Source organism: Theropithecus gelada, chromosome 2 (assembly GCF_003255815.1).
Source record: "Theropithecus gelada isolate Dixy chromosome 2, Tgel_1.0, whole genome shotgun sequence".
In the NCBI taxonomy this organism is placed as follows: Eukaryota; Metazoa; Chordata; class Mammalia; order Primates; family Cercopithecidae; genus Theropithecus; species Theropithecus gelada.
In genome coordinates this window covers 43077967-43105571 of record NC_037669.1, presented here as the reverse complement: position 1 = coordinate 43105571, position 27605 = coordinate 43077967, and the positions used below count along the sequence as shown (strand labels likewise).

Below are 27605 nucleotides of genomic sequence, written 5' to 3'. Positions count from 1 at the left end.
ACAGAATACTGGAGAATGCCACTATATAAAGGACAGGTGGAGGAAGAAAGTCTATCAAATAAACTGAGGAATAGGAAGAGAAACAAGGAAACAAAACAAAACAAAATGGGAGAAAACGGTTTCACAAAAATGAATGGATAAGAGATTTGTCAAGAAGAAAAATGTAAATACATTAAACTATTAACAGTGATTTGTGTCTATGTTTCCTGAAATAAAATTTATTTTTTGAAATTAAACAAGGAAATGTTTAAAAGGAAGAACATAATGACAGATGAGGCAGAGAGGGTACATAAGACTCGACTCTAAAGAGTAGCTGCTGTATTTGGCAACTGAAAGGACACTGGTGAGCTTAATGGTGGATATCTAAGAGAATTACAGGAGTAGAAAAGACATCATAGTAGACTAAGAAATAGAGGGCAAAGGAACAAGACAACAAACATATTCTACTCTCTCAAAAAATTAGAAGAGAGCATATGTAAAGAGGCTTTTTTGGTTTTGTTATTTTTTTGTTTTTTTAAAGAACAGCAGGGCTGAGGGAAACGAGCCAGTAGGGAAGCGCAGATGAAATGTAGGTGAAGGAATAGCCAGAGGTTGGAAGGTGGGCAGAGGACAGCAGCAGGGACAAAAGTGGGGGTGGACAGTGCTGGGGAAACAGAGACAGGGAGAAAGGCAGAGGAGGGGAAGAAGAGGGCAGAGGTAAGGAGTTTCAATACAAATCTTTATGAATGTCACTATTCACCTTTAGGGGATACTAGAGTACCAATGTATTGCTCTGAAAAGAAATAAAGTAAATTTTCTTTTAAAGATAAGGATGGGGCCAGGGGCAGTGGCTCATACTATAATCTTAGCACTTTGGGAGGCCAAGATGGGAGAACTGTTTGAGGCCAGGAGTTTAAGACCAACCTGGCCAACATAGCGAGACCCTGTCTCTTTAAGAAAAAGATGAGGATGAAGGTAAACAAAAGCCTCATATAGTAGCCACACAATGTATTAGGAGGATACTATTAAAATGTTTATAATAATTAGGGAACATTTACTTTTTAAGTGAAAAAAAGGACATAATGGATATATGTGCCTATATGAAAATTTGGAGATAATTTTTATTTTATTCTTTATACATTTCACCCAATTCTTTTTTATGTTATTTTTATTTATTTATAACTTTTTTATTTTCTTTCTCCATTTTTTAATGTTATTTAATCTTTATTATCTTCTATTTCACGGCACTGTCTCGTATGATCCCCTAATTCTTTAACAATGAATTAGCATATAATCAGAAAAAATACTTTTATTTCTTTTGAATGAAAGTAGACACCACATCTTAGCATAGATATGTCACTAAATAAATGAAAAAGTTCTGTTAAGTATTAGCAGGGACATAATTTCTTTTCTTTTTTTTTTTGAGATGGAGTCTTGCTCTGTCGCCCAGGCTGGAGTGCAATGGCGTGAGCTTCGGCTCACTACAACCTCCGCCTCCCGGGTTCAAGCAATTCTCCTGGCTCAGCCTCCCAAGTAACTGGGATTACAGGCCCCTGCCACCGCGCCCAGTTCATTTTTATATTTTTAGTAGAGATGGGGTTTCACCATATTGGCCAGGCTGGTCTCGAACTCCTGACCTCGCGATCCACCTGCCTTGGCCTCCCAAAGTGCTGGGATTACAAGCATGAGCCACCGTGCCTGGCCAGCAGGGACATAATTTCTTTAAAAGGTATTAACAAGTCTATAGGAAAGAAGATAAGAAATAAAAGCAAGTTGATGACTTCTGCTTTGTAGAAGCTTTTACAAACAATTTTAGAATCAGAGAAATCTTAGACTGCCTGTCCTAAGACCTAAGAAATGGTCCCTGGGCTTATGTAGTCTAAAACCTTCATTTTGCAGAATTGCAAGATGAGATACAAGAAGGTAAAATAACCCATGTAGGGTCACAAAGTTAGTTACTGGCAGATGGGACCCAGGTATTTTAACTTCCAGGCCAGAATTTCTACTGAGATATCAGAAGATTCCATTTGTTTTCTAATGTGCCATATGCAAATTACTTTCAGTTTGGTATTAGCCTAATTAATGTAATCATTTCAAGGTTGATCCTTAAAGAAATACATGTAATATAAGCCAAGTTTATGCCTTCATAAGGTATCAATTCACAAGAAACTTATTACCATCTCTAAACTCAGCAAAGTTAGGAAGTGAAAATACTCTAATTTATATATTACTGTGGACACCAAAATAAACTTATGAACTTAAAAAAACTATACCCATCCTAAGCCTCCCCAGTCTAAACTTAGATACTAAGAAGAACTTCAGTGCTACATATTTGAATAAATCCCTTGCTATCACCCTATGAGGCAGTTAATAATCTGGAAGAAACAAACTTGTGCTGAATCTTCAAACACCATTAATAATATATAAGAATGCTGATTCATGTGGGTCCTCAAATTTAAATGAGCCTCAAGATACTAGAGATAAATGTAGCAGCCATTTCTAGCATTCGAAAAGAGTGTTTAGAATTCATGGCTTTAAAAAAGTAAGCTTTAATGTCTATATATTACTCACACTCAGGAAATACATGACATATTTTCAGTCAGATCTAAAATTATAATTCCCAAATAAGTCCTTTGCTCTTAAATCAAGTATCAGAGAAGCAGTAAGCCCACTCAATCTGGGGTACTGACCTTCCCCCTCTCCTAACACCACTGTGATATGAGTAACACCACTGTAGGTAACTTCAAAATAGATAAAACTTTAAGTCCTGTGTCCTGGGATTTACACTCAAGTCTTCAGAGCAGACCACCTCAGAAAGTTCTACCTTTACTAACCAAAAATTATCTAGAGTGACATTTGAGATTATTCCTAATGAAAATGTAATGATCAACCAGAAAGAAGGCTAAGAGTATGTCTTAAGACTAATGGCTTTAGTGAAGATAAAAAGGATCTTTTATCCAATATAAGTTGTGAACAATGATAAAACAGACTTCAATAAGGGAAAATTAAAAGTAAGAGACCTCTGGTTCCCAATTTTGTATGTATTTTCTTTCAGGTTAAGTCGGGCTAAGGATGTACTTGGAAAATTACTCTAGTTTGCACTCCTGAACCTATCTGGTTCAAAGCTCTTAAGTTTATCATTGTATCCATTTACATTCTGACATTTCATTTTCTCCTTTTGTTCACTTATCATCCATTCCATCTTTTAGGACACAGAATCTTTACAAGGCAGATAATTCTAACACTAATATAGTGCTCCTTCATTTATCTTCACAGTGGGAAAAGGAAAGGAAAAATATTTCCAAGCACCCGTCACTTACCACAACATCATACTCAATGCAGATATAAAGTCTTCAATAACTGGAACAATGGGAGTTTCTACTTTTGGTCAAGTGGATTTGCAAGGTACTGATTTTCATTTAGGTGAGAGGATCAGAATTTGCTGGAAAATCTTTTAAAACTACCCATGAGTGACAAACTACTTGTGGACTACATTATCCCCAACTTTGTATTCTGTTGTTTCCTTGCTCCTCTGAGAATCACTCTCAGGAACCTCAACTACTAAATGAGCGTACGTGGAAGACTTCAGGTGGGTTATGGCTGAACAAACTTTAAATGCTAAGGGAACACAGAGGCGGGTACCAATGCCCTCATTTTCCAGATAGCTAAGAATCCCATATGAACCAATTCACTGTTCCCTGAATCAGCTAAGTAAGAAATGTTGGAGTAATTTAGTCTAAGACAAAAGAAAAGATTCTGTATCCACCATCAGAAACATACAAGCCTATACACAGAGTTCCCAAATTATAAATGATCTACTAATAAAGACCACTCTAACCTTTTCCCCATTCATAATTTATACCCTATGCTTCTTTCACACTCCACCACCATAGTTGTGACGAACTGTTTTAAATAAACAACAACAACAACAAAAATCTCTTTAAGTTTCTAGGGAAACTGAAATCTAACATGGGGCAGGAAGAAGTTGCAATGCTCTGCAAAATGTTCAGGCTCCCCCACAAACATATTTACCTTTACTTTGCTTGAAATGTTTGTTGCTTAAAAATCTACTAATTAAGTTAACAAAAGTTGCCTTTTTTTTCTGCTTACATAACAGGTGCTAATAAATATTATTTAAAATGTGAGTGAAATATTCATGATTCAAAAATTAAAATATATAAAAGATACATATAAATATATACCAGTAAAAGTTTCATTCCCACCAATTTTCCATCTGTCCAGTTCCCAACATGTTCATTAGTCTCTTATCTTTCTAGAGTTTCTTTATGCAAATTAAAATATATTGTTGTTCCACCAAGCTATCCTAGGTGAGGAGACTTGGGCTGAGCTGGCAGGGACTGGTGGGTGCTAGGCCAGAGGACCTGGTATGGCTGTCTCTCACTGGCTTTCTCAAAATGGCCATTGTTCTGAGAGGGCATAAATTTGTACATGTAACCTTGAAACATGAATTCCTGATTTCAGGCTCCATTATGGCGGGGACTCTAATATCCTCACCTGGCCTGTGTGCAGGGGAAGGCTCAGTCCCTCCACAGGAAGAGAAGGCCCAATCTACTGCTTCCTAAGAATGGGCTGGGCACAACAGGTTCTACTGTAACTGCCAAGTGAAGCAACACCTAACTAAAGAATATCAAAGCCCAGAGTGAGAACATTTCTCCCTTTCCAGTTTTCCTCCAATTTCTTCTTCTTTTTTTCTTTTTTATTGAGACAGAGTCTCACTTTGTCGTCAGGCTGAGTGCAGTGGCGTGATCTCAGCTCACTGTAACTTTGCCTTCCATGTTCAAGCAATTCTCCTGCCTCAGCCTCCCAAACAGCTGGGACTATAGGCGCACGCCACCAGACCCAGCTAATTTTTGTATTTTTAGTAGAGATGGGGTTTCACCATGTTGGGCAGGATGGTCTAAATCTCTTGACCTCGTGATCCACCTGCCTCAGCCTCCCAAAGTGCTGGGATTATAGGTGTGAGCAACCGCGCCCGGCCCCTCCAACTTCTTATTTTGGAGAAAGTCTATGTTTTAATGATGGATTTTTAAAATAGACTTTTTAAGAGCAGTTTTAGGTCTACAGAAAATTAAGCAGAGAGTTCCACATATTTTTCTTCTCTCCTCTGCCCCTGATTTCTGACAAAGAGCTCCTAAAACCCTTGTAAATAAAGATGCTAGGAGACTCTTGTTTCCATATCTGATCTTTTTTGTTTTGTTCCATTTGGTCATTGACCCTGGTTTTGACACAGGGTCCTTTGTAATTTCTTGAGTGATAAGAGCATGTGAGGCTGGACAAGGTGGCTCACACCTGTAATTCCAGCACTTTGGGAGGTCAAGGCGGGTGGATCACTGGAGGTCAGGAGTTCGAGACCAGCCTGACCAACATGGTGACACCCCATCTCTACTAAAAATACAAAATCAGCTGGGTGTGGTGCTGCACATCTGTAATCCCAGTTACTCAGGAGGCTGAGGCAGGAGAATCGCTTGAACCTGGGAGGCAGAGGCTGCAGTGAGCCGAGATCGTGCCATTGCCCTCCAGCCTGGGCAACAGGACGAGACTCCATCTTCATTCATTCATTCATTCATATATATATATATAAAACAGCATCTGACACAGAACTCCTAAATCCCTTGGAGTTTCCCAGGTAATAAGAGCATCTTTTATTCTAATCAGGTAATATTTGGTGGGATCCTAGATGGGGGCTGGTTACCACAAAGACCAAACCATGATTAGAAGCTAATAACTTTAAGTCCTACCCCCACCCTCCGGGGAGGGGAGAGAAACTAGAGATTGAATTAATAATCAATCATGCCACATGAAGAACCCTCCATAAAAATCCCTAAAAGATGGTGTTCACAGAACTTCTGGGTGGGTGCCATGTGCCAGGAAGGTGACAAGCCCCAACTCCATGAGGATAGAAGTTCCTGTGCTCAGGACTCTTTCAGACCTTCCCCTATGTACCTCTTTATGGCTATTCACCTTTATTCTTTGTAATTTCCTTCATAATAAATCAGTAACCATATTTCCCTGAGTTCTGTGAACCACTCTAGTAGATTATTGAATCCAAGGAGGGGGTTGTGGGAACTTCCAATTGGTGACAACCTGAACTTGCAACTAGCATCTGAGGTGGGAGCATTCTCGTGGGACTGAACTCTTTACCAGTGATGTCTGGGTTAACTCCAGGCAGATAGTGTTAAAAGTGATGTGAATTAAGGGACATCTAGCTGGTGCTGGGGAATTTGTTGAAGTGAGAAAACCTCCCACACATCTCGTGTCAAAAATGACGTTCTGGAAGTATTGAGAATCGTGAGAGTACAGAAGCAAACAGTCTGTTTTTCCCTATACACCAGGTGCTTGCTTTTCCACATGAACTTTAGAATCACTGTTAATATCCATAAAATAACTTGTTGAAATTTTGACTGGGATTGTACTGAATCTACAGACCAAGTTGGGAAGAAACGACACCTAAACAATATTGAGTCTCCCTGTTTATAAACATGGAACATCTCTCCATTTATTTAGATCTTCTTTATTTGATCAGAGTGTTACCATTTTCCTCATAAAGATCTTGTACATACATTGTTAGATTTATTCTGAAGTGTCTCTTTTTGTTTGGTGTCACTATACATGGTATTGTATTTTTAATTTCAAATTTTAATTCTTTGTAGGTATATAGGAAAGCAATTGAGTTTTGTCTATTAACTTCATATCCTGCAGTCTTGCTATAATTACTTATTAATTCCAGGCTTTTGCTATTGTTGTTGATTTGGGGCATATTCTACATAGAAAAAGAATCAACAATATTATACATAGTCACGTCATCTGTGAACAAAGACAGCTTTATTTTTCCCTTCCTAATCTGTGTATCTTTTATTTCCTATTCTCATCTTATTGCATCAACTAGAACTTCCAGTATGACGTTGGACAGAGTGGTAAGTAGGGACATCCTTGCCCTGTTCCTAGTCTTAGGGGGAAGCATCAGTTTCTCACCATTAAAGATGACGTTAGCTGTAGGTTCTTTCAATAGATGCTGTTTACCAAATTGAGGATGTTTCCCTCTATTCCTAGTTTGCTCCAAGATTTTATGATGTATGGGGTTTGGATTTTGTCAAATGCTTTTTCTGTACCTACTGATATGATCATGTGATTTTTCTTCTTTAGCCTGTTGATGTGATGGATTAATTGGCTTCTAATAGTGACTAGCCCTGCATACCTGGGATAAATTCTACTTGGTTGTGGTGTTATTTTTGCACATTGTTGGATACAATTTGATAGTATTTTGTTGAGGATTTTCTATCTATATTCATGGTCTGTAAAGTCGTCTTTTAAAAATGTATAATAGGCTGAGAAATCTCAGAGCTGTCAGTCAGTTACACTTAAGTGGTAATTAATCAGATTATTGTTCTTCCGAAACCTAAAACTCTATCAATTGCAATGAGCCAGAGACATTACTGATCAGAGGGAAGACAAGGAACAATTAAGAAACAAGGTAGGCTTTAGCCCGTTGCAGTATCTCAAAAGCAAAAAGCTGTAATTTATACTACTTTCCTCAGTTTTTAAGTTTTAAATCAGAGGAGAAAAAAAGAAATCAGCCCAGGAAGAGGAGGGATATAAGATCTGAGTGGCTGAAATAAATTATTGTTCCCTTAAACTGGTTTTGTGAAATACAATAGCCTTGTCTGAATTTTAACTTAAAGGTAATGCAGTCTAAGCCCCAGGTTCCATAACTTGTATACTATTTTATAAGTCAAAGATAGTGAGGCTCTGCGGTGGTCAATATTTTCTCTATCCAAGCCCAAGCCTGCTTCACCAACAACTCTTCACACCCCTATACTACTGTTATTTCTACTATGTTGAGTACAAAAAAAAAGAAAAAAGAAAGAAAAAAAGTATCTTATTTATAAGCTTTTTCTATCAGCAATCTCCAAATTGTCTTTCTTTCCTCTTTTTGTTAGGTAATCTAAACAGCTGAAAACCGAACTCCTTCTGCTGGAATAAATCTGATCTGGCATGTGGATAAGAAATAGGCCAAGGGAAGGCAGTTGGCTGTTCTGTGCCTAAAAGGGGAGAGGAGCTTTAACCTGCAGGCAAAGGGTGTTTGGAAGAGGAATTAGGAAGTCATAACATATCCTTTACAGCTCTGCTGCTGGAACCTGTGATGTCATCTGCTGTTGGCTTTACATGGCTAAATAGATGCAGAAAGATACCCTCTGAGGGTTCCCCAAAGTAACAGCAATTTAAAAACAGAATATAAAGTATGCTGAGTGGATTTTTACAAATGGTATTCTGTACTTAATGCTGACCAACGAAAGAGGACTGATTTATAATGTGGGAGTGTCAAGAGTTCTTCAGAGAAAGTGAATAGAAATACAGGAAAGGAAAGCTGTGCAGTGTCAAATGTGCTAACCTTGAAGAAAATTTCAAAAAGTTTACAAAAAGTGTAAGAGAAAAAATTAGCATATTCTGATAGCTATAGTTTCTGAAAAGAACTCCACTTGAAAATGAAATAGCTAGAAATATCTGAATAAATTTGTGGTTTTCCAGGAAGTTCAAGTTTTAAGAAGCCACTAACAAAAAAAGAAAAAGGAGCAGATGAACTAAGTAGGGAATATACAGAAGTGGAACAAACACAGCCCACGTGTGCCCTCTTCATTCTTCCACTGCTGTCTGTCTGGTCAGATCTTTCCAGGGCCCGCTCAACTCTCCTCCACAAAACCTTCCTTCTCCAATCCTGATTATACTGACCTCTCCCCCTTCCCAACTCTGTGTATTTGGCAATTACTTCCTTGCCTCCCCAGTTCAACTTTCAGTTATGAGACTGCAAGGCCTATGTCACACACATCTTGGGGTCCCCAGAGTGCCTATAGTGCCTCCTAAAGAGCAGATGATAAACAAACATGTGATGATGGAATCAAAGAAGCCAACCAGTGCTTTTAGAACAAAGGAGGCTAAAGCAGCTATAAAAAAAAAAAACACAGATTTTGAGCTTGCACTGTAAATTATACTAATACCCAATCCAATTCAAATCAATTATGTAACAAGTAGAATGAACAGGCGCAGTCACCTGAAATTGCAAAAATAGCACAGTACCTGCAGGAGACTTTCTATAGCATGAAAGCCTCGAATTAAATTCAGAGCTCCACATAAAAGACTAAGGATAAATCCTACAATCCCTGACAGAGTTGCTGGTTCCAGTCGCTGGTGAGCTGGAAAATAAAATAAATGGTTAGAAATGAACACCAATACTTCACAAATGAACTTAGGTAAAACAGAAATTCACTGCTCAACTTAAATGGGTCAAACAGATACTTCATAGAATTATCTAACAACATATATTCACAATTAAATACTGTTATAAAATGAAAAATGCTTGACAACATAAAAGCTTCATTTCCCTGAAAAATTAACCTTTCTCTTTTTTTTTTTTTTTTTTTTTTTGAGACAGGGTCACGATCACAGCCCCTTACAAGCCTCAAACTCCAGGGCTCAAGTGACCCTCGTGCCTCAGATTCCCGACTCTCTACGATTACAGGCATGTGCCACCGTGCCTGGCTAATTTTTTCTTTCTTTTTTATTATTATACTTTAAGTTCTAGGTTACATGTGCACAACGTGCAGGTTTGTTACATATGTATACATGTGCCATGTTGGTGTGCTGCACCCATTAACTCGTCATTTACATTAGGTATATCTCCTAATGCTATCCCTCCCCCTTCTCCCCTCCCCACAATAGGACCCGGTGTGTGATGTTCCCCTTCCTGTGTCCAAGTGATCTCATTGTTCAATTTCCACCTGTGAGTGAGAACATGCGGTATTTGGTTTTCTGTTCTTGTGATAGTTTGCTGAGAATGATGGTTTCCAGCTGCATCCATGTCCCTACAAAGGACACAAACTCATCCTTTTTTATGACTGCATAGTATTCCATGGTGTATATGTGCCACATTTTCTTAATCCAGTCTGTCACTGATGGACATTTGGGTTGATTCCAAGTCTTTGCTACTGTGAATAGTGCCGCAATAAACATACGTGTGCATGTGTCTTTCTTTTTGTAGAGACAGGGCCTCACTATGTTGTCCAGGCTGGTCTTCAACTCCCAGCCTCAAGTGATCCTCTGGCCTTGGCCTCCCAAAGTGCTGGTATTACAGGCATGAGACATTGCATCTGGCCTTTCTCTACATTTTTAACAAAGACATGTAACTTGCATTTGGGATAGACAGTGCTAAGGAATGCTCACAACTGGCAGCAAATCATTTAGAAAAAACTTACTGCATAAATATGTCTACTATTTGCAAGTAGGTGCAAGTATTTGTAAAGGTGACTTTGCTTGGAAATTCATCGAATAATCCTACTTTTGCTGAAAATGCTTAGGAAACATTTTTAAGTACAAACATAGCTTACTTTTAAACAAAACTTTCCCTTATCTGGGTTCTAGGGCTATATCACTGGATATGTGTGAAAGCTCATATATAATCAGCAATCCGAACTCCAAAACAGAATAGTCTTATAGCTATAAAGTTCCTGGTCCTCTGAATAACACTGGAAGGTAAAAATGATAAAACACCAGCTGAAGAAGTGACCATTTTATTTTCACAAATACATTCCCTTATCTTCCAGGGCTTTAGCAGCGTAAGAGTTATACAATAGCTTCCCTTCATCATCATCTTACGCTTAATAGAATTAACAACAGGGTCTACATGAAAACACAAAACTAAATACATAATCATCTAGACCTCAAACAGGAGACAGAGGGAAAGAGAAGACAAAAGAATCACATTTAGAGTATTTTATTTAAATCACTGAAGTGTAAACGCCCTAACAATTAAGTTAATGTGGTGGAATATTAATATAAGGGCGGGCTTAAATCTCTGCAACTTATATTCAGCCATTACAGCAGAACATCTTCCCTAAACGGTTACAAAAACACAAGAATCCACATATCACAAAAAAGTATTTATTCCCCAAGTTCAGCAGAAAGTGCTTAAATAACATTTTCTTAAACTTCTTTGGTGCCCAAGCTGTCTGCTCTCAATTTCCTTGAGATTTTACTATGACAATAGAAAATTAAATGTCTCTATTCAACATTGCTTCCAAGTGTTATATCAGTAAAGAAAAAAAAAAAATTTCACAATTTAAAAATCTATCTAATTGGTCTATACATTAATTATGTTTTGCAGCCTCCCTCCCCACCCCTTTTCAGTAGTGAGTAAGGGAGAACTGGCCTGTACTAAAAAAGGAAATTCTTAATATAGGTCTCAAGAATAAAACCACCTGGCAACTGAACAGGTTACATAAATCACACCCCAAAGTATATAAAACAAGTTTACCTTACCAAAAACCTCAAATAATATTCTGTATTATAACTAAAAAAACCTTAGCTTTTTAAGTCAAGTAAGGTGTAGCCATTATTCAATGGAAAAATATTACCATTTTAGTGTACTGATGAATACCTATTTAAGAAATAAAAAATACATATATGTAAATTAAATATTTCTTAAATTTCTAACATTTGCCTCTTAGCTTGAGAACACTCTTTATGATGATAGTATACCACTTATAAATTATTTCAAAATGACCAAAAATATTTAAAGGCATAAAAGCCTTTAAAAAGCATAAGCCTCCTTTAATAAGAACACAGTACATCTTTGATGAAGGACAGGCTGGCGTTGTGCCAAATCACTGTGGGGAAGAAATTCTAGAGATTCCCCCACTTCCACCCCCACCCACTTCCCAGGTTCTGTGGCTTGTACCTTGAGAAGTTATCAAGAGAATACTTCATCTGCCCACAATATAAGAAGGTGACACTCCTTAAGAATAATTTCTCATTTTAACAAACTGAACTAGATATTAACCACATTTTAATGTATTAGCTATTTATGCTTTTTTTTTTACTTCAGTAAAACAGATTTTAGATCCACTATTATCCAAAAATGCTTAATTTGGCACTATTCTAGGTACTATAATATTTGGTGTACAGTATTTGTAACAGTAACAAATGAGAGCCAGTGTAGAAAAACAATAATTTTGCTGAATCCAAAGCAGTGTCACCTGGTCAGTTTTTGTTTTGTTTTGCTTTTGTTATTATTGCCTTCTGCTACAATGTCTTTTCTTTAGTCTTCTTGAACCCAAGGATGGCATGTTGATAACAAAATTCAATGTTTCTGAAAATGTACCAATGGTTTATGGAGACTCTGCAAAAATTCCTAAAGAAGTAAGAATAAATCCCTTGGAAACAAAGGGCTACTGGTTTCAGTAAATTAATATATTTATTCGGTAAATACTTTCTGGCCTGGTTCTGTGTAAGATGCTATGCTTTAGAAGATACAAAAATTGAATTACATGTTCCGTCCTCAAGGCACTTCTAGTCTTTTATAAAAGAGATAAAACAGATAAGCATATGAAGGTAATAAGCATTCTAAGCTAAAAGAGGCAAGGAATGATGAAGTTGAAAGATAAAGGGGAGGGTGGTGACTAGAACCAGGAAAGATCTTTGAAGATAGATAAAATGTAGTCAGGTACAAAGGAGAAGAAATGCATTCCATGCAGAGAAAAGAACGTGAATGTGATGGAGATGGAAATGGGAGAAACAAATAACAAAAGCATCAACTACTACTACTACTACTACTACCAACAGTGACTGCTCTCAACACTATATACTTGGTCTCACTTTATCCTTCCAACAACCCAATGCAGTAGGCACTATAATTATCCTGCTCCCCTTCCCCAGAATAGGAAAGGTTTAGGGACATTAAATAATTTGCTCAAGGGCACAAAGTAAGTACATGAACTGGATTTAGATGCTTCTGGAATTCATGTTCTCAGCCATTCTGCTATAGGGCATTGCTAGTGGTTTGGTTTGGTTCAAAGCGATGTTTGTGAAAAGTGGGGAGAAATAAGGTCAGAAAGGGAGGTGGACACAAATTGATAGATAGTATACAATTCTAGGCTAAGAATTATGAAAAATTAGACAATGCGGAACCACTGAAGAACAAGAGTCTCATATGATGAAGGTTATACTTAAAGAATATTAATCTATTAATGGGTTGTAAAGAGATCAAAAGTAAGGGAAGGAGAAATAATATTTTTCTGAGTACCTTCTCACTAACCACACATTGTCCCATTTACCCTTCAGAACTGCATACTTCATTTATGAGGTAGAAATGACTAACTTCTCTGTGACTGAACTGGAATGACTAATTTTTCTGTGCCTAAACTTTCTCATCTGTAAAGTAAGATTAAATAAGTTTCTATAAGTCAGACAGCCAGAAGGACCATCTTCACAATTAGCACTTAGGTCTATCTGACTGCAGAGCCCATGCTCTTTCTACAATTCTACATTAGGAAGTTTGTGGGAGAGTCACTGCAAAAGACTGACTGAAATCAGGGCCTGAATCAGAATAGTCACAGTAGAAATGGGAATCTGAGCGCTTGGGAGTTCATTAAATAATAAAGCTAAAATTAAATAATAAAAAAAAAGAAATGGGGAAAAATAAAGAAATGAGATGTCATGGAGGTTAAAATTATTAGACTTGGCAACTAATTAGATGTGGCAAACAGAAGGGGAAAAAATTCAAAGAAATGTTGAGGTTTTACCTCTAGGTGATCGGAAAGATGAGGGTACTTAGCAACAGATCCACAGGAAGATACTTAAGTTCGATAAAAAATGGGGACATTTTAAACATCATATTTGAGGTGATGGTGGGCCATGTTTAACAAGCAACTGAAGAATGGAATAGCAGTAGAGTTGGAAAAGCAGAAGAGGTGTGCAGCTAAAGGGAAAGGTTTAAATGAGGATCAAGGAAAGAAGCAGGCCAAGGGAAATCCTTGGTAAGCACTGTCAGAAGGGATGGAAGAAGAGTCAGGCAAGGCAGATGCAGGAGAATCAAGAGAAACCTAGGAAGGAGAGACCATCAAGAAGAAACACATGGCTAACAGTGCCTATAGATAGGCCACAAGAATCTGACCTTAAAGTAAAAAGTATTAGACTTACTGACCAGGAGATGCTAGTTAATTCTCCTTAAAAAAAAAAAAAATCAGAAAAGTGGTTGCGGGCTTTTTAGAGCTCACAAATAAGTGACAACATGCAATGTTTGTCTTTCTGTGCCTGGCTTATTTCACTTAAAGATCTCCAGTTCCCTCTATGCTGTTGCAAATGACCGGATCTCATCTTTTTTACGGCTGAATAGTACTCCATTGTATACATGAACCACATTTTCCTTACCAAATTCAGATTGCAAGAGATTGAACAACTGGTGATGTTAAGAGGTGGAAGCATTAAGTGAATACTACTGAAGTTAAAGGTGAGAAAAACAGGATGAAAGCTTAACAGAGATAACAGGATTGAGAAAATAATTCTTTTTTCTCCTACAATGTCAGAGGGAGGGAGGCAGTCTTGAATACATACATAGGTGGAATGAAATAATTTAGTGAAAATGAAATAGAAGAATCAAGAAAAAGGAAAAATAATTGATGAAGCAAAGTCCCAGAATAGTCCTATGAGGATTCAAAGAGACAGTACCTTTAGAAATCTCAAAGATGCCCAAAATGCCTAGGGAAACAGTCTGTGGAAGATAAGAGAGAAATTTCAGGTCAGTTCCATCTAAATGAGCCTAATTTATTACTGAAGTATGACCGAATGAGACTAACAGTCTGGCACAAAAACACTATTCTTTTCATCAGTGAAGCCCTTCTTTATCATCACCATCTATAAAAATCATGCATATCCTTCAAGGCTCCAAGATCTGAAAGTGTCTTCCTTCTTACCTCTTTTGGAGCATGTATCACATTCTACTATGTGTTTTACTTATTGGATTGTATTTCCCTTTCCCATTCTGAGTACGGTTAATGTGTTTACTATATTTCTAAAAAGTGCCTCCACAAAATTTAGCATAATACTTTAGAGAAAAAAATGATAAATACCTGTTGGATTATGAGGGGTGGGTGTGTGTGTGTAAGAAAGAGAGATTAGTAAATCTATTTGGCTTGTGGGCACTAGCCAAAACAGAGCAGCATTTTCAGGCAACTGACAAATTATCTAGAAAATGATAAAAGAGATTAAAAATATACAAGTGTCAGAGAAACTGACAGAAGTGTTTCTATCAGTTTAAACCCTAAATTTAGGGTTTTATGAAGTTTTCTTTTTTAAAGCACAACATAAAAGTAAAAAGACTAACAACACTAAATATTGGTGAAGATGTGGAGTAATCAAAATGCTTATAAATTGCTTTTTGGGAATAAAATGGTACAACTACTTCAGAAAACTGGCAGTTTCTTAAACAGGCAACCTTTTGACCTATCAATTCCACTCCTAATATTTACTCAAGGGAAATGAAAATACATGTCAACAAAAGGATGAATGTTCATAGTAGCTTTATGTACAATAATAAAAACTGAAGTTTATGTCCATCAGCAAGGGAATAAACAAACAAATTGTGGTACATTCATACAATGGAATACTGCTCAGGAAAAAAAAGGAACAAATTACTGAGACAGGCAACATGTATGTATAACATTTTGCTGTGCAAAAGAAGCTGAACACAATGGTCACATAATGTAGTCTTTTTTTATATAAAGTTCTAGAACAAAATAAAGTTCCAGCGGAAAAAAATAAAAACAGTGGTTGTCTAGAGGATGGTGGAAATTGACTGAAAAGGGACACAAAGAAACTTTATGGGGGAGATGGAAATGTCCTATATTGTGATAAGGGCGTTTATTAATCATGTCTTTTTATTCTGTATTTTTGATGCTTTGACCTCTTGGGCCTTGCTAGCCCTGGAAGAACTGCCTCTCCCAGGGATAGCTAATTCCTACAGATGGCAAACAACTCGCCTGAGTCCACCTTTCATATGCATTCCAATCAATCCAGACTCACGCTACCAACCAACTCTTCTACAAGGCTCTCATCATACCTAGGGCCATTTCCCTATCCCAATCATCCCAGGGCCAGGTATCAGACAATTAGAGATAGAACCTATGCCCCATTGAAATTATTCAAACTAGCCAATCTTAAAACCTCCTTACCCTGCCTCACCCATTCCTTACCACCAAAGCCACAATAAAAGTTCTTGCCCACATTTTCCTCCTGACCCACATCGGTACATCCTTGTGTGCTCCCTTCTCTAGGGATCAGTGAGTATAACAAACTATCTTTTTTATGATAGCCATCTCTTCCTCACCATACCTGAGTAATAATGAAACATATACTTTAAAACGGGGTGGACACAGCAAAGATTTGTGCATTTTAATATATGTAAATCTCCCTTAAGAAAAAAATGTAGAAATAAATTACTGAGTGGATGAGTGGGGAGTAAGTAGAAGTACAGATGAAAAAAGAATGGCAAAATGTTGATATAGTTGGTATAGTTGGGTACATGAGAGTTAATCATACCATTCTGTTTATTTATACTATTCTGTTTACTTTGAAATTTTCCATAATAAGCAGTTTTAAAAGAAGTAAAAGCAGAACACAGTACCCTTCATTTCACATTTTAAAACCATGAACAACATCTGTAGACTTCAGAACATGATAAGTATGGCAAGATAAAAACACTCATGCCAGACTGTGGGGAGAGGATCAAAAGACCGGAAAGAGAAAAAAGTTAAGAAATACAAAAAAGATATTGAGAGTAAGGTACTGTAACAGAGGGAGGAAAAGCCTGAAAAATGTTTATCAAGTAACTATTAACCAGATTCTAAAATAAACTGAATAGTTTTATTTAGAAGTTCCAAAACATAAACATATATTTTAACTTGGGGACTATAAAAAATATTATGTAGGCTTGGTCTGAATTAAAAGTAAATTTAAAGTTATATTAAAAAAAGTTCTAGGCTGGGCGCGGTGGTGAACGCCTGCAATCCTAGCACTTTGGGAGGCCAAGGTTGGCAGATCATGAGGTCAGGAGTTAGAGACCAGATGTGGCCAACATGGTGAAACCCTGTCTCTACTGAAAATACAAAAATTAGCCAGGCATGGTGGCATGCTCCTGTAATCCCAGCTACTCAGGAGGCTGAGGCAGAAGAATTGCTTGAACCTGGGAGGTGGAGGTTGCAGCGGGCCGAGATTGCGCCACTGCACTCAAGCCTGCTGGGCGACAGAGCAAGACTCCATCTCAAAAATAAAACTAAAGTTAAGTTCTACTTGTGAGTTTCTTTCAAAACTTTTTTTTTTGAGACAAGGTCTCACTCTGTCACCCAGGCTGGAGTATAGTGGCTTGATCAAGGCTCACTGCAGCCTCAACCTCTCAGGCTCAAGCAATCCTCCTGCCTCAGCCTTTCTAGTAGCTGGGACTACAGTCACGTGCCACCACGCCTAGCTAATCTTTTAATTTTTTGTAGAAACAGGGTCTTGCTTTGTTATCCAGGCTGGTCTCAAACTCTTAAGCTCAAGCCATCCTCCCACCCTGACCTCCTCAAGTGCTGGGATTACAGGCATGAACCGCTGCACCTGGCCCCTCTTCCTTAAAACAGTAACAAATACCAGACTCTCCCCATTTTCCAAGTGTCTAACGTTTGGTGATCCAGGATGTTACTGCGGGTCAGGGTGGGGACTTACGGAAGTCAGGTGATACATGGAGTTTCTAATAGAGTCCACATCCTGGTGAGTCAGGTTGGACCCCCACCCCTAATTTAGGTTATATTCCTGAATCCTTAGTGTATATTAATGAACAGATATCTTTTGCAATACTGACTCCCAGACCCATGGAATTAGAGAAGGAAGAGCCAATGAAGTTTTGGAGCTCCCCCAACCCAAATATCATCAAGGTAATTACAGCGATCAGTGCCACCATCCAAGGCTTAAAAGACATATAGGTAGCAATTCCTATTATATTCCCATTTAACTCTCCAGTATGTCTCCCAAATGGATGTGTCTTGGAGGATGACAGTAGACTATTGTAGGTTTCAACTGCATGTGCTTTTCCAAATGCAGTCTTCTTATAGAACAAAACAATTCATTTTCTGATCTGTAGGTACTCATTTGGTAACACATTTTTCTCTATCCTGAGATAAACAGAGAAAAATCAGAAGCATTGTACTTTTATCTGATAAAGATATCAGTATATTTACCATACTGTCACAAGGTTATGTCAACTCTGTGCCAGAGATTAGCAGACAGCACAGGTTGGCAAACTATGACCCACAGACTAAATTTAGCTCACCATCTATTTTTGTAAATAAAGTTTTATTGCCTCACAGCCTCACTCATTCTTTTATGTAACACCTATGGCTACTTTCATGTGTTATACCAGCAGAGGCCATATGACCAGCAAAACCTAGAGACTGAATGTTTTCGCTGCTAATATCAGGATCAGGAAAAATACACGGATATCTATTCTTGCCACTGCATTCTTTGAGGATATTTTTGTAAAGCACAGAATTCTACATTTGCAGTTATTTTCTTTCATCCTTTCAAAGTTATCATTAAGCTGTCTTCTGGCTTCCATTGTTTCTATCAGATGTGTGCGTGTGTGTGTGTGTGTGTGTGTGTGTGTGTGTGTGCATGTGCGTGCGCTGGCGTTTCTGATGATCTTTGCTCATGTAGTGTAGTCTCTTAAGGTGCTTAATTATCTATGATTGTTTGCTAAACATTTTATTTTCAAAACCTTGTTGTAGACATAATTTGAAGCTTATGACACTATCTTCTTCCAAGGAAGATATTTGATTGCTTCTGCCAGGACCTTTGGAGAATTAGCACAGTGGAATCACCTCACTCCAATTTTAGAGAACAGTATGATTCAAAACTAAGCTCACCCATATTCCTAGGGTGCAAAAAATCTGAGGTCATAAACCAAAGCTGGAGAGATGCTCATAAGGTTCACCATCTTGGCAGACCCTGTTCTGTAATCTGTCAACTGCTCTCTCCAAAATGGGTAAAAGCACCAAAGGAAAAAGTAGCTCTGAACACTGAGCTCATCTCCCTGGGCCTCCATCCTCCTCTGTATCCCACTAATTCTTAGAAATCTTGTTGGATCTCCAGAGATATCAGGAAGATTATATAGGATTAAATTCTATATTAGATGAGACACATATATTCTATAGAATATATACATTTCATTGAGCTTTTCTACATGTACTCAGTGGGACTGGTGATCTGAATTACCTACTCCATCACTACTAGAACTGGAAGTCTTCAAAGTAATAATTGAATTTATTAGTGATTTTAAAAATTGAAATATAATCCATATTCAGTAAAATTCATACTTTTAAAATACACAATTCAGGAGTTTTTCGTATACTCACAGAGTTGTACAACAATCGTAAATACCTAATTCCATATTTTCATCACCCCCAAAAGAAGCCTTGTACCTATTAGTAGTAGTCACTGCCTATTTCCCTCCATTCCTCTAGCTCCTGTCAATCATTAATCTACTTCCTGTCTCTCCGGATTTGCCTATTCTGGACATTTCATATAAAGAGAATGATTAATATGTGACCTTTGTATGATTGACTTCTTTCATTTAGCATAATGTTTTTAAGATTCATAGATGTTGTTTTATATATATCAGTACTTTATTCCCTTTTATGGCTGAATAATAATACACTATATGGATATATAACATTTTATTTATCCACTCATCAGTTGATGGAGAGTTGGGTGTCCACACTTTTTGGCTTTGAATAATGCTGCTATTCATGAATTATTTTGCATAATGCTATATTCATACACACATTTTTGTGAGGACATATGTATGTATTTCTCTGGGGTATAACTAAGAGTAGAATTGCTGGACTATACGGTAACTCTTTTTAACTTTTTGAGGAACTTCCAAACTGTTTTCCAAAGTGATTGCATAATTTTACAACCCCACTGGCAAAGTATAGGGGTTCCAATTTCTCTATATCCTCATCCACGCTTGTTACTGTCTTTTTAATTTTAGCAATCCTAATAGGTATGAAGTGGCATCTCCTTGTAACTTTGCTTTGTATTTCCCTAATGACTATGACGTAACAATTTCATGTGTTAATTGTCCAGTTGTACAAATTCTTTACAAAAATGCCTAGTTCAATCCTTTCTCCATTTTTTTTTTTTTTTTTTTTTGAGACGGAGTCTCGCTCTGTCGCCCAGGCTGGAGTGCAGTGGCCAGATCTCAGCTCACTGCAAGCTCCACCTCCTGGGTTTATGCCATTCTCCTGCCTCAGCCTCCCGAGTAGCTGGGACTACAGGCGCCCGCCACCATGCCCGGCTAATTTTTTGTATTTTTAGTAGAGACGGGATTTCACTATGTTAGCCAGGATGGTCTCGATCTCCTGACCTTGTGATCCGCCCATCTCGGCCTCCCAAAGTGCTGGGATTACAGGCTTGAGCCACCGTGCCCGGCCCCTTTCTCCATTTTTAAACTGGACTATGTCTTTTTATTGTTTAGTTGTAAGAGGTACTTACATATTTTAGATACTAGTTCCTCATCAGACACATGATTTACAAGTATTTTCTCCCATTCTGTGGGTTGCCTTTTCACTTTCTTAATAGTGTTATTTGAAGAACAACGTTTTCAATTTTGAATTGGGTGAAGTAGTACACACCTGTAATCCAGACTACTCTAGAGGCTGAGGTGGGAGGACTCTTTTGAGCCCACAAGCATGAGACCAGCCTGGGCAACATTGTAAGAACTTATCTCCAAAAAAGTTTTTAGTTTTGATGATGTCCACCTTGCCCATTTTTTAATTTTGTTTTTTGAGACAAGGTCTGGCTGTTGCCCAGGCTGGACTGCATTGGTGTGATCTCAGCTCACTGCAACTTCCACCTCCTAGTCTCAAGCCGTCCTCCGACCTCAGCCTCCTAAGTAGCTGGGACTACAGGCGTGCAGCACCACTATGCCTGGATAATTTTTGTATTTTTTGTAGAGACGAAGTTTCAACATGTTGCCCATGCTGGTCTTGAACTCATGGGCCCAAGTGATCTGCCCGCGTTGGCCTCCCAAAGTGCTGGGATTACAAGTGCGAGCCACTGTGCCTGGTGTATTTTTTTTTTATTGTGATTTTGATGTCAAGTCTTAAAAACCTAATACAAGACTATACAAAGATTTATATGTATGTTTTCTCCTAAGAGTTGTATAGTTTTGTTGTTAATTTTAAGGATACATTTTAATTAATCTATATTTTTTTTGAGGTAGGGGTCCAACTTCATTCTTTTGCATGTGGCTACCTAGTTGTCCTAGCACCATTTGTCTAAAAGACTATTATTTCACCATTGTCTTGGCATCACTGTTGAAAATTAAATAACCATAATGTGTTTACTTCTGTACTCTCAATTCTACTCCATTGATCTATGTATCTATCCTTAAACTAGAACCACACAGTCATGACAATTGCAGGTTGGTAGTATGTTTGAAAGTGTGAGTCCTCCAACTTTGTACTTTTCCAAGATTTTCCAAGATTATTTTGGCTATGCTCCATCCTCTGCATTTCCATATGAATTCTAGGATCATCTTGTCAATTTCTACAAAAAAAAGCTGGGATTTTTATAGACAATGTGCTGAATCTCTCTATCAATTTGGGAAGTACAACCGTTTAAACAATACTGTTTTTCAATCCATGAACATGAGACTACTTGTCATTAATTTAGGTCTTGTTTAATTTCTTTCAATGATGTTTTATAGTTTTCAGTATATAGGATTTTCTTAATTTCATTTTCAGATTGTTCATTGCTAGTATATAGAATACCATTGTTTTTTATATTAATCTTGTATCCCACAACCTCACTGAACTCATTTATTAGTTCTCATAGTTTTTCAGTGGATTCCTTAGAATGTTCTATATGAATGATTATGTCATATGTGAATAGAGTTATTTTATTTCTTCCTTTGCAATCTACATGCCTTTTCATTTATTGTCCTTGTCCAATGGCCAGCTGTGGCTTGAACTTCCAGTATAATGTTGAGTAGACGTAGTGTAAGCAGACATCTTTGTCTTCTCCCTGGATCTTAGGAAAAAGCATCCTGTCTTTCACCATCAAGTATAATGTTAGTTGTGGGTTTTCCCTAAGTGACCTTTATCAAGTTGAGGAAGTTCCCTTCTATTCTTTTTTTTTTTTGCCATGAAAGGCTGTTGAATTTTGTCAAATGCTTTCTCTGCATGTATTGAGATAATCACGTGTTTTTTTAATTTCTTATCAATATACTACATTAACTGATTTTTAGATGTTAAAGCAAACTTGCACACCTGGGATAAATCCCACTTGGTCAGGGTGTACAGTCATGCATCCTTAAACAATGGGGATACATTCAGAACAATGTGTCATTATGTGATATTGCTGTGCAAACATCATAGAATGTACTTACACAAACCTAGATAGTACACCCTAATACATACCGAGGCTATATGGTAGAGCCTACTGCTCCTGGGTTACAAACCTGTGCAGCATGTTATTGTAGTGACTACTGTAGACTACTGTAATACAATGGTATTTGTGTATCTCAACATAGAAAAGGTGCAGTAAAAATATGCTATTATAATTTTTTGAAATCACCACCATATATTCAGTCTATCATTAACAAAATGTTGTTATGTAGCACATAACTATAATTTTTTCTTTTAGAGACAGGGTCTTGCTCTGTCACCCAGGCTGGAGTGCAGTGGTGTCATCATCACTCACTGTAGCCTCAAACTCCTGGGCTCAAGTGATTCTCTCACCTCAGCCTCCTGAGTTGCTGGGACTACACATGCATACCATCAGGCTAATTTTTAAAACTTTTTTGTAGAGATGGGGTCTGCCTATGTTATCCAGGCTAGTCTCAAACTCCTGGGCACAAGTGATCCTCCTGCCTCAGTCTCCCAAAGTGCTGGGATTATAGGCATGAACCACAGTGCCTGTTCTAATTTTTAAAATACATTGCTGGATGGGGTTTGCTTGTATTTTGTTGAGGACTTTTGTGTTTCTATTCGTAAGATATGTTGGTCTGCATTTTACTTTCTTTGTGATGACTTTGCCTGGTTTTGGTATTAGGATGATACTGGCGTCACAGAATACGGAAGTATTTTTTGTACAGACAGTGTTGCACCACATTGCGCAGGCTGGTCTTGAACTCCTGAGCTCAAGCCATCTGCCTGCCTTGGCCTCCCAAAGTGGCGGGATTACAGGTGTGAGCCACAGCACCTGGCCCTTTACTATTTTTTTGGAACTATTTGTAAATAATTGTTTATTAACTTTTCATTAACTGTTTGGTAAAAATTACCAGTAAATGTATCTGGGTCTGGAGTCTTCTTTGTGGGTAGTTTTTATTACTAATTGAATCTTTTTGCTTTTATAAATCTATTCAGATTATCTTCTTGCATCATTACCAGTAGTTTGTGTTTTTCTAGGAATTTGTCCATTTCATCAAAGTTATTGAATTTAATGGGATACACTTGTTTACAGTATTTCTTTACAATCCTTTTTATTTCTAGAAGGTCAGGAGAAATGCCCTCCTTTTCATTTCTTTTTTCTTTTAGACAGAGTCTCACTCTATTGCCCAGGGTGGAGTGCAGTGGTGTGATCTCAGCTCACTGCAACCTCCACCTCCCAGGTTTTAAGCAATTCTCATGCCTCAGCCTCCTGAGCAGCTGGGATTATGGGCATGTGCCACCATGCCCAGCTAATTTTTTGTATTTTTAGGAGAAATGGGGTTTTGCTATGTTGGCCAGACTGGTCTTGAACTCCTGGCCTCAAGTGATGCATCCACCTCAGCCTTCCAAAGCGTTGGGGTTGCAGGCGTGAGCCACTGTGCCTGGCCCCTTCATTTCTAATTTGAGTAATTATTTTCTGGGTCAATCTAGCTAAGGGTTTGTAAGTTTTTTCAAAGAACCAACTTTTGGTTTTGTTGATTTTTCTCTACTGTTTTCCTATCCTCTATTTCATTTGTTTCTGTTCTAATCGTTATTTCCTTCCTTCTGTTTGCTTTAGGTTTAATTTGCTTTTCTTTGTCCATTATCTTTAAGTGGAGAGTTGTCTTCAAATCTATTTTTTTAAACATACGCATTTACAGCTATAAATTTTCCTCTAAATATAGCTTTTGCTACATCCTGTAAATTTTGGTATGCTGAGTCTTCATTTTCATTCATCTCAAAGTACACATTTCCCTTCTGATTTATTCTCTGACCTGTTCACTATTTAGGAATGTACTTTCTAATTTCCACGTATTTGTGAGTTTCCCAAATTTCTGTTTTCACTTCTAATTTCATTCTAATGTGGCTGGAGAACATACTTCGTACTATTTCTATCCTTTTAAATTCATGAAGGTTTTGTTTTTCTTTTTGTTTTGTTTAGATTAGCATAAGGTCTATCCTGGAGAATAGTTCACATGCACTTAAGAATATAAATTCTGTTGTTAAATGGAGTATCCTAATAGATGTCTGTTATGTCTCATTGGCGTATGCTGGTGCAGGTGTTCAAGTTTTGTATTTTCTTATTTTCTGCCTAATTGTTCTATCCATTATTGAAAGTTGTGTATTTAAGTTTTCAACTATTATTGTTCAATTGTCTGTTTCTGTATTCACTTCTGGCAGGTTTTACTTAATGTACTTTGGGGCTCTGTTGTTAAATGCATATACATTTATAGCTCTATCTTAATTGATTCATCCTTTTATCATTATAAAATGTCATGCTTTACCTCTCATAACAATGTCATAAAGTCCATTTTGTCTAATATTATTATTGCTACTCCAGCTCTCTTTTGCTCTTTATGTATTTTTTTTATCCTTTGACTTTCAATCTACTTATATATTTGAATCTAAGGAAGACAGCATATAGTTGCATCTTGCTTTTTAATTTTTACTCCAATCTTACAATCTCCATCTTTTGACTGGATTATTTAATATATTAACACTTTTAAAATCCAGTCACATATAATATTATTGATACAGATTTACATCTGCCATTTTTTTCCTTTTGTCTTATCCATCTGATGCTTTTTTTGGCTCTATCCTTCCTTCACTGTTTTTTTTTTTCTAATTTGCATTAAGTGAATATTTAGTAGTACGGTATTTTACTTCAATAATTTTTTACTACTTTTTATTTGCTTTGTGGTTGCTCTAAGCTTACCATGTACATCTTAACTGTAAGAAATTATACTAAATTCTAATGAGCCACAGAAACATTACTCCTATATAGCTGTATTCCCTTTATCTCCTTTTTGTGGTATTGCTGTTATACATATCAATAAACATCACAAACTCCAAAATACATTGTTATAAATTATAACTTTATAGAATTTTATGTCTTCTAAAAATGCTAACAAAGGATAGTAATTATATATTTATAGCTCTTGTTAATGTTTATCTTATCTTTCTGGCTTTCTTCATTAGTTCCTGTTGATATGAATTACCATCTGGAGTAATCTCTTTAGCCCAATACAACTTAACTACCGCCCATGTCCTTTTTGCTGTATTGGAAAATATATTACATTTCTATATGTTATAGGCCTAAATGATATTATATATGCACTGTTTTATATGATCACTTTTTAAATCAGTTAAGAGTAGAGAGTAGAAGAAAAATGTATTAATGTATTTTTACGCATCAGAGTCTTGCTCTATTGCCCAGGCTGGAGGGCAGCCTAGCTCACTGCAATCTCAAACTCCTGGGCTCATGGGATCCCCACTTTGGCCTCCCAAAGTACTAGGATTACAGGCATGAGCCAGCACACCTGGCCTTTACTGTCTTTTCAAATTACTTAATTACCCTTACCCTTATTCTTTGCTTTTTTTCAAATGGATTCAAATAATTTTCTAGGGTCACTTGTTTTCATCCTAAAGAATTTCCATTATTATTATTATTATTTTATTTTATGTTTTTGAGATGAAGTCTTGCTCTGTTGCCCAGACTGGAGCACAGTGGTGCAATCTCAGCTCACTGCAACTTCCACCTCCCAGGTTCAAGCAATTCTCCTGCCTCAGCCTCCTGAGTAGCTGGGATTACAGGTGTATGGCACCACGCCCAGTTAATTTTTGTATTTTTAGTATAGATGGGGGTTTCACCATGTTGGCAGGGCTGGTCTCAAACTCCTGACCTTGTGATCTGCCGGCCTCAGCCTCCCAAAGTGCTGGGATTACAGGCATAAGCCACCATGCCCAGCCAAGAATTTCCTCTATTACTTCTTATAAGGTGATTCTGCTAGGAACAAATTATCTTATCTTTCATTTATCTGTAAATGCCTTTCTTTTGCCTTCATTTTAAAAGATAACTTTGCTGGATATAAGATTCTTGGTTACTAGTAGTTTTTATTTTTTTCTTTCAGCACTTTGTATGTCATTCCATTGCCTACTAGTCTCTATTGGTTCTGCTAAGAAGTCAGCTGTTAATCTTATTGAGGTTCACTGTAGGTGATGAGTTTTGGTTTTCTTTTAACTTATATTTTAGGTTCAGGGATAGATGTGTGCGGGTTTGTTATACAGGTAAACTCATTAAGTGACAAGTTTTTCTTCTCTTGCTGATTTCAAGATTTTCTTCTTGTCTTTGGATTTCAGCATTTTACTATGATTCATCTATTTGTGGATCTCCTGTGTGTATCCCATTTGGAGTTCACTGAGCTTCCTGGAAGAGCAGATTAATGTTCTTCAGTAAATCTGGGAACTTTTCAGCCATTATTTCCTCAAATATTTTTTCTGCTTTTTCTCTCCCTTCTTCTTCAGTATCCTGTCACACCTATGGTGGCATGCCCCCTATTTTTCTGAGGTTCTGTTCATTTTTCTTCATTCTTTTTTCTGTTTTTCGGATTAAATAATCTCTATCTATCTTCAAATTGCTAACTCTTCTGCCAGTTCAAATCTGTTGTTAAGCCCTTCTAATGAATTTTTCATTTTAGTAATTTTACTTAATTCCAGAATTTCCACTTTTTAAAAAATAATTTCTCTTTATTGGTATTGTCTATTTGATGCAACATTATCATACCTCCCCCTTTACTCCTTTAATAGTTTCCTTTAGTTTTTGAATACAATTATAATGGCTACTTTGAAGTCTTTGTTAAATCTGACACCTGACTGCTCTCAGAGGCAGTTTCTGTTACCTACATTCTGTCCCCGTCCCCGGCTCACAGTGTATGGGTCATATTTTCCTGTTTCCTTTTTTTTTTTTTTTTTTTGAGACGGAGTTTCACTCTCATTGCCCAGGCTAGAGTGCAATGGTGTAATCTCGGCTTACTGCAACCTCCGCCTCCTGGGTTGAAGCAATTCTCCTGCTTCAGCCTCTCCTGTAGCTGGGATTACAGACATGTGCCACCATCCCTGGCTAATTTTTTTTTTTTTTTCAGTAGAGACGTGTTTCTCCACGTTGGTCAGGCTGGTCTTGAACTTTCAACCCCAGGTGATCCACCCACCTCGGCCTCCCAAACTGCTGGGATTATAGGTGTGAGCCACCATGCTTGGCCACATTTTCCTGTTTCTTTGCATGTCTTATAACTTATTGGAAATTGGACATTTTAGGTAACATATTGTAACAATCTGGGTACTGGCCCACCCTCCCCCTACCACCCCTGACCAACTGGGCTTGTTATTGTTATCTGCTTGTTTACTAACTGACTGGATTATTTTTATAAAATTTGTTACCCTCTTCTCCCACATTTGTATGTGAAGTGTTGTATTCAGTCCAAATTTAAAGAATATTAACAAACTAAAGCATGTCTAGAGGAAGCTTTTAGGATAGGGAGAACTTGAAATGCC

The 27605-nt window shown here is 37.4% G+C and overlaps 1 protein-coding gene across 2 annotated transcripts in view; it reads right to left on the bottom strand.

Annotated features, from left to right (window-relative positions):
* Positions 1 to 27605, bottom strand: part of SEC22A (SEC22 homolog A, vesicle trafficking protein) — a 73520-nt gene that overhangs the window by 19258 nt on the left and 26657 nt on the right. For both annotated transcript variants that reach the window (XM_025376003.1, XM_025376002.1), the window contains one exon: positions 9073 to 9188. In XM_025376003.1, coding sequence (XP_025231788.1) covers positions 9073 to 9188 — 116 coding nt within the window. The remainder of the gene's footprint in view (positions 1 to 9072; positions 9189 to 27605) is intronic.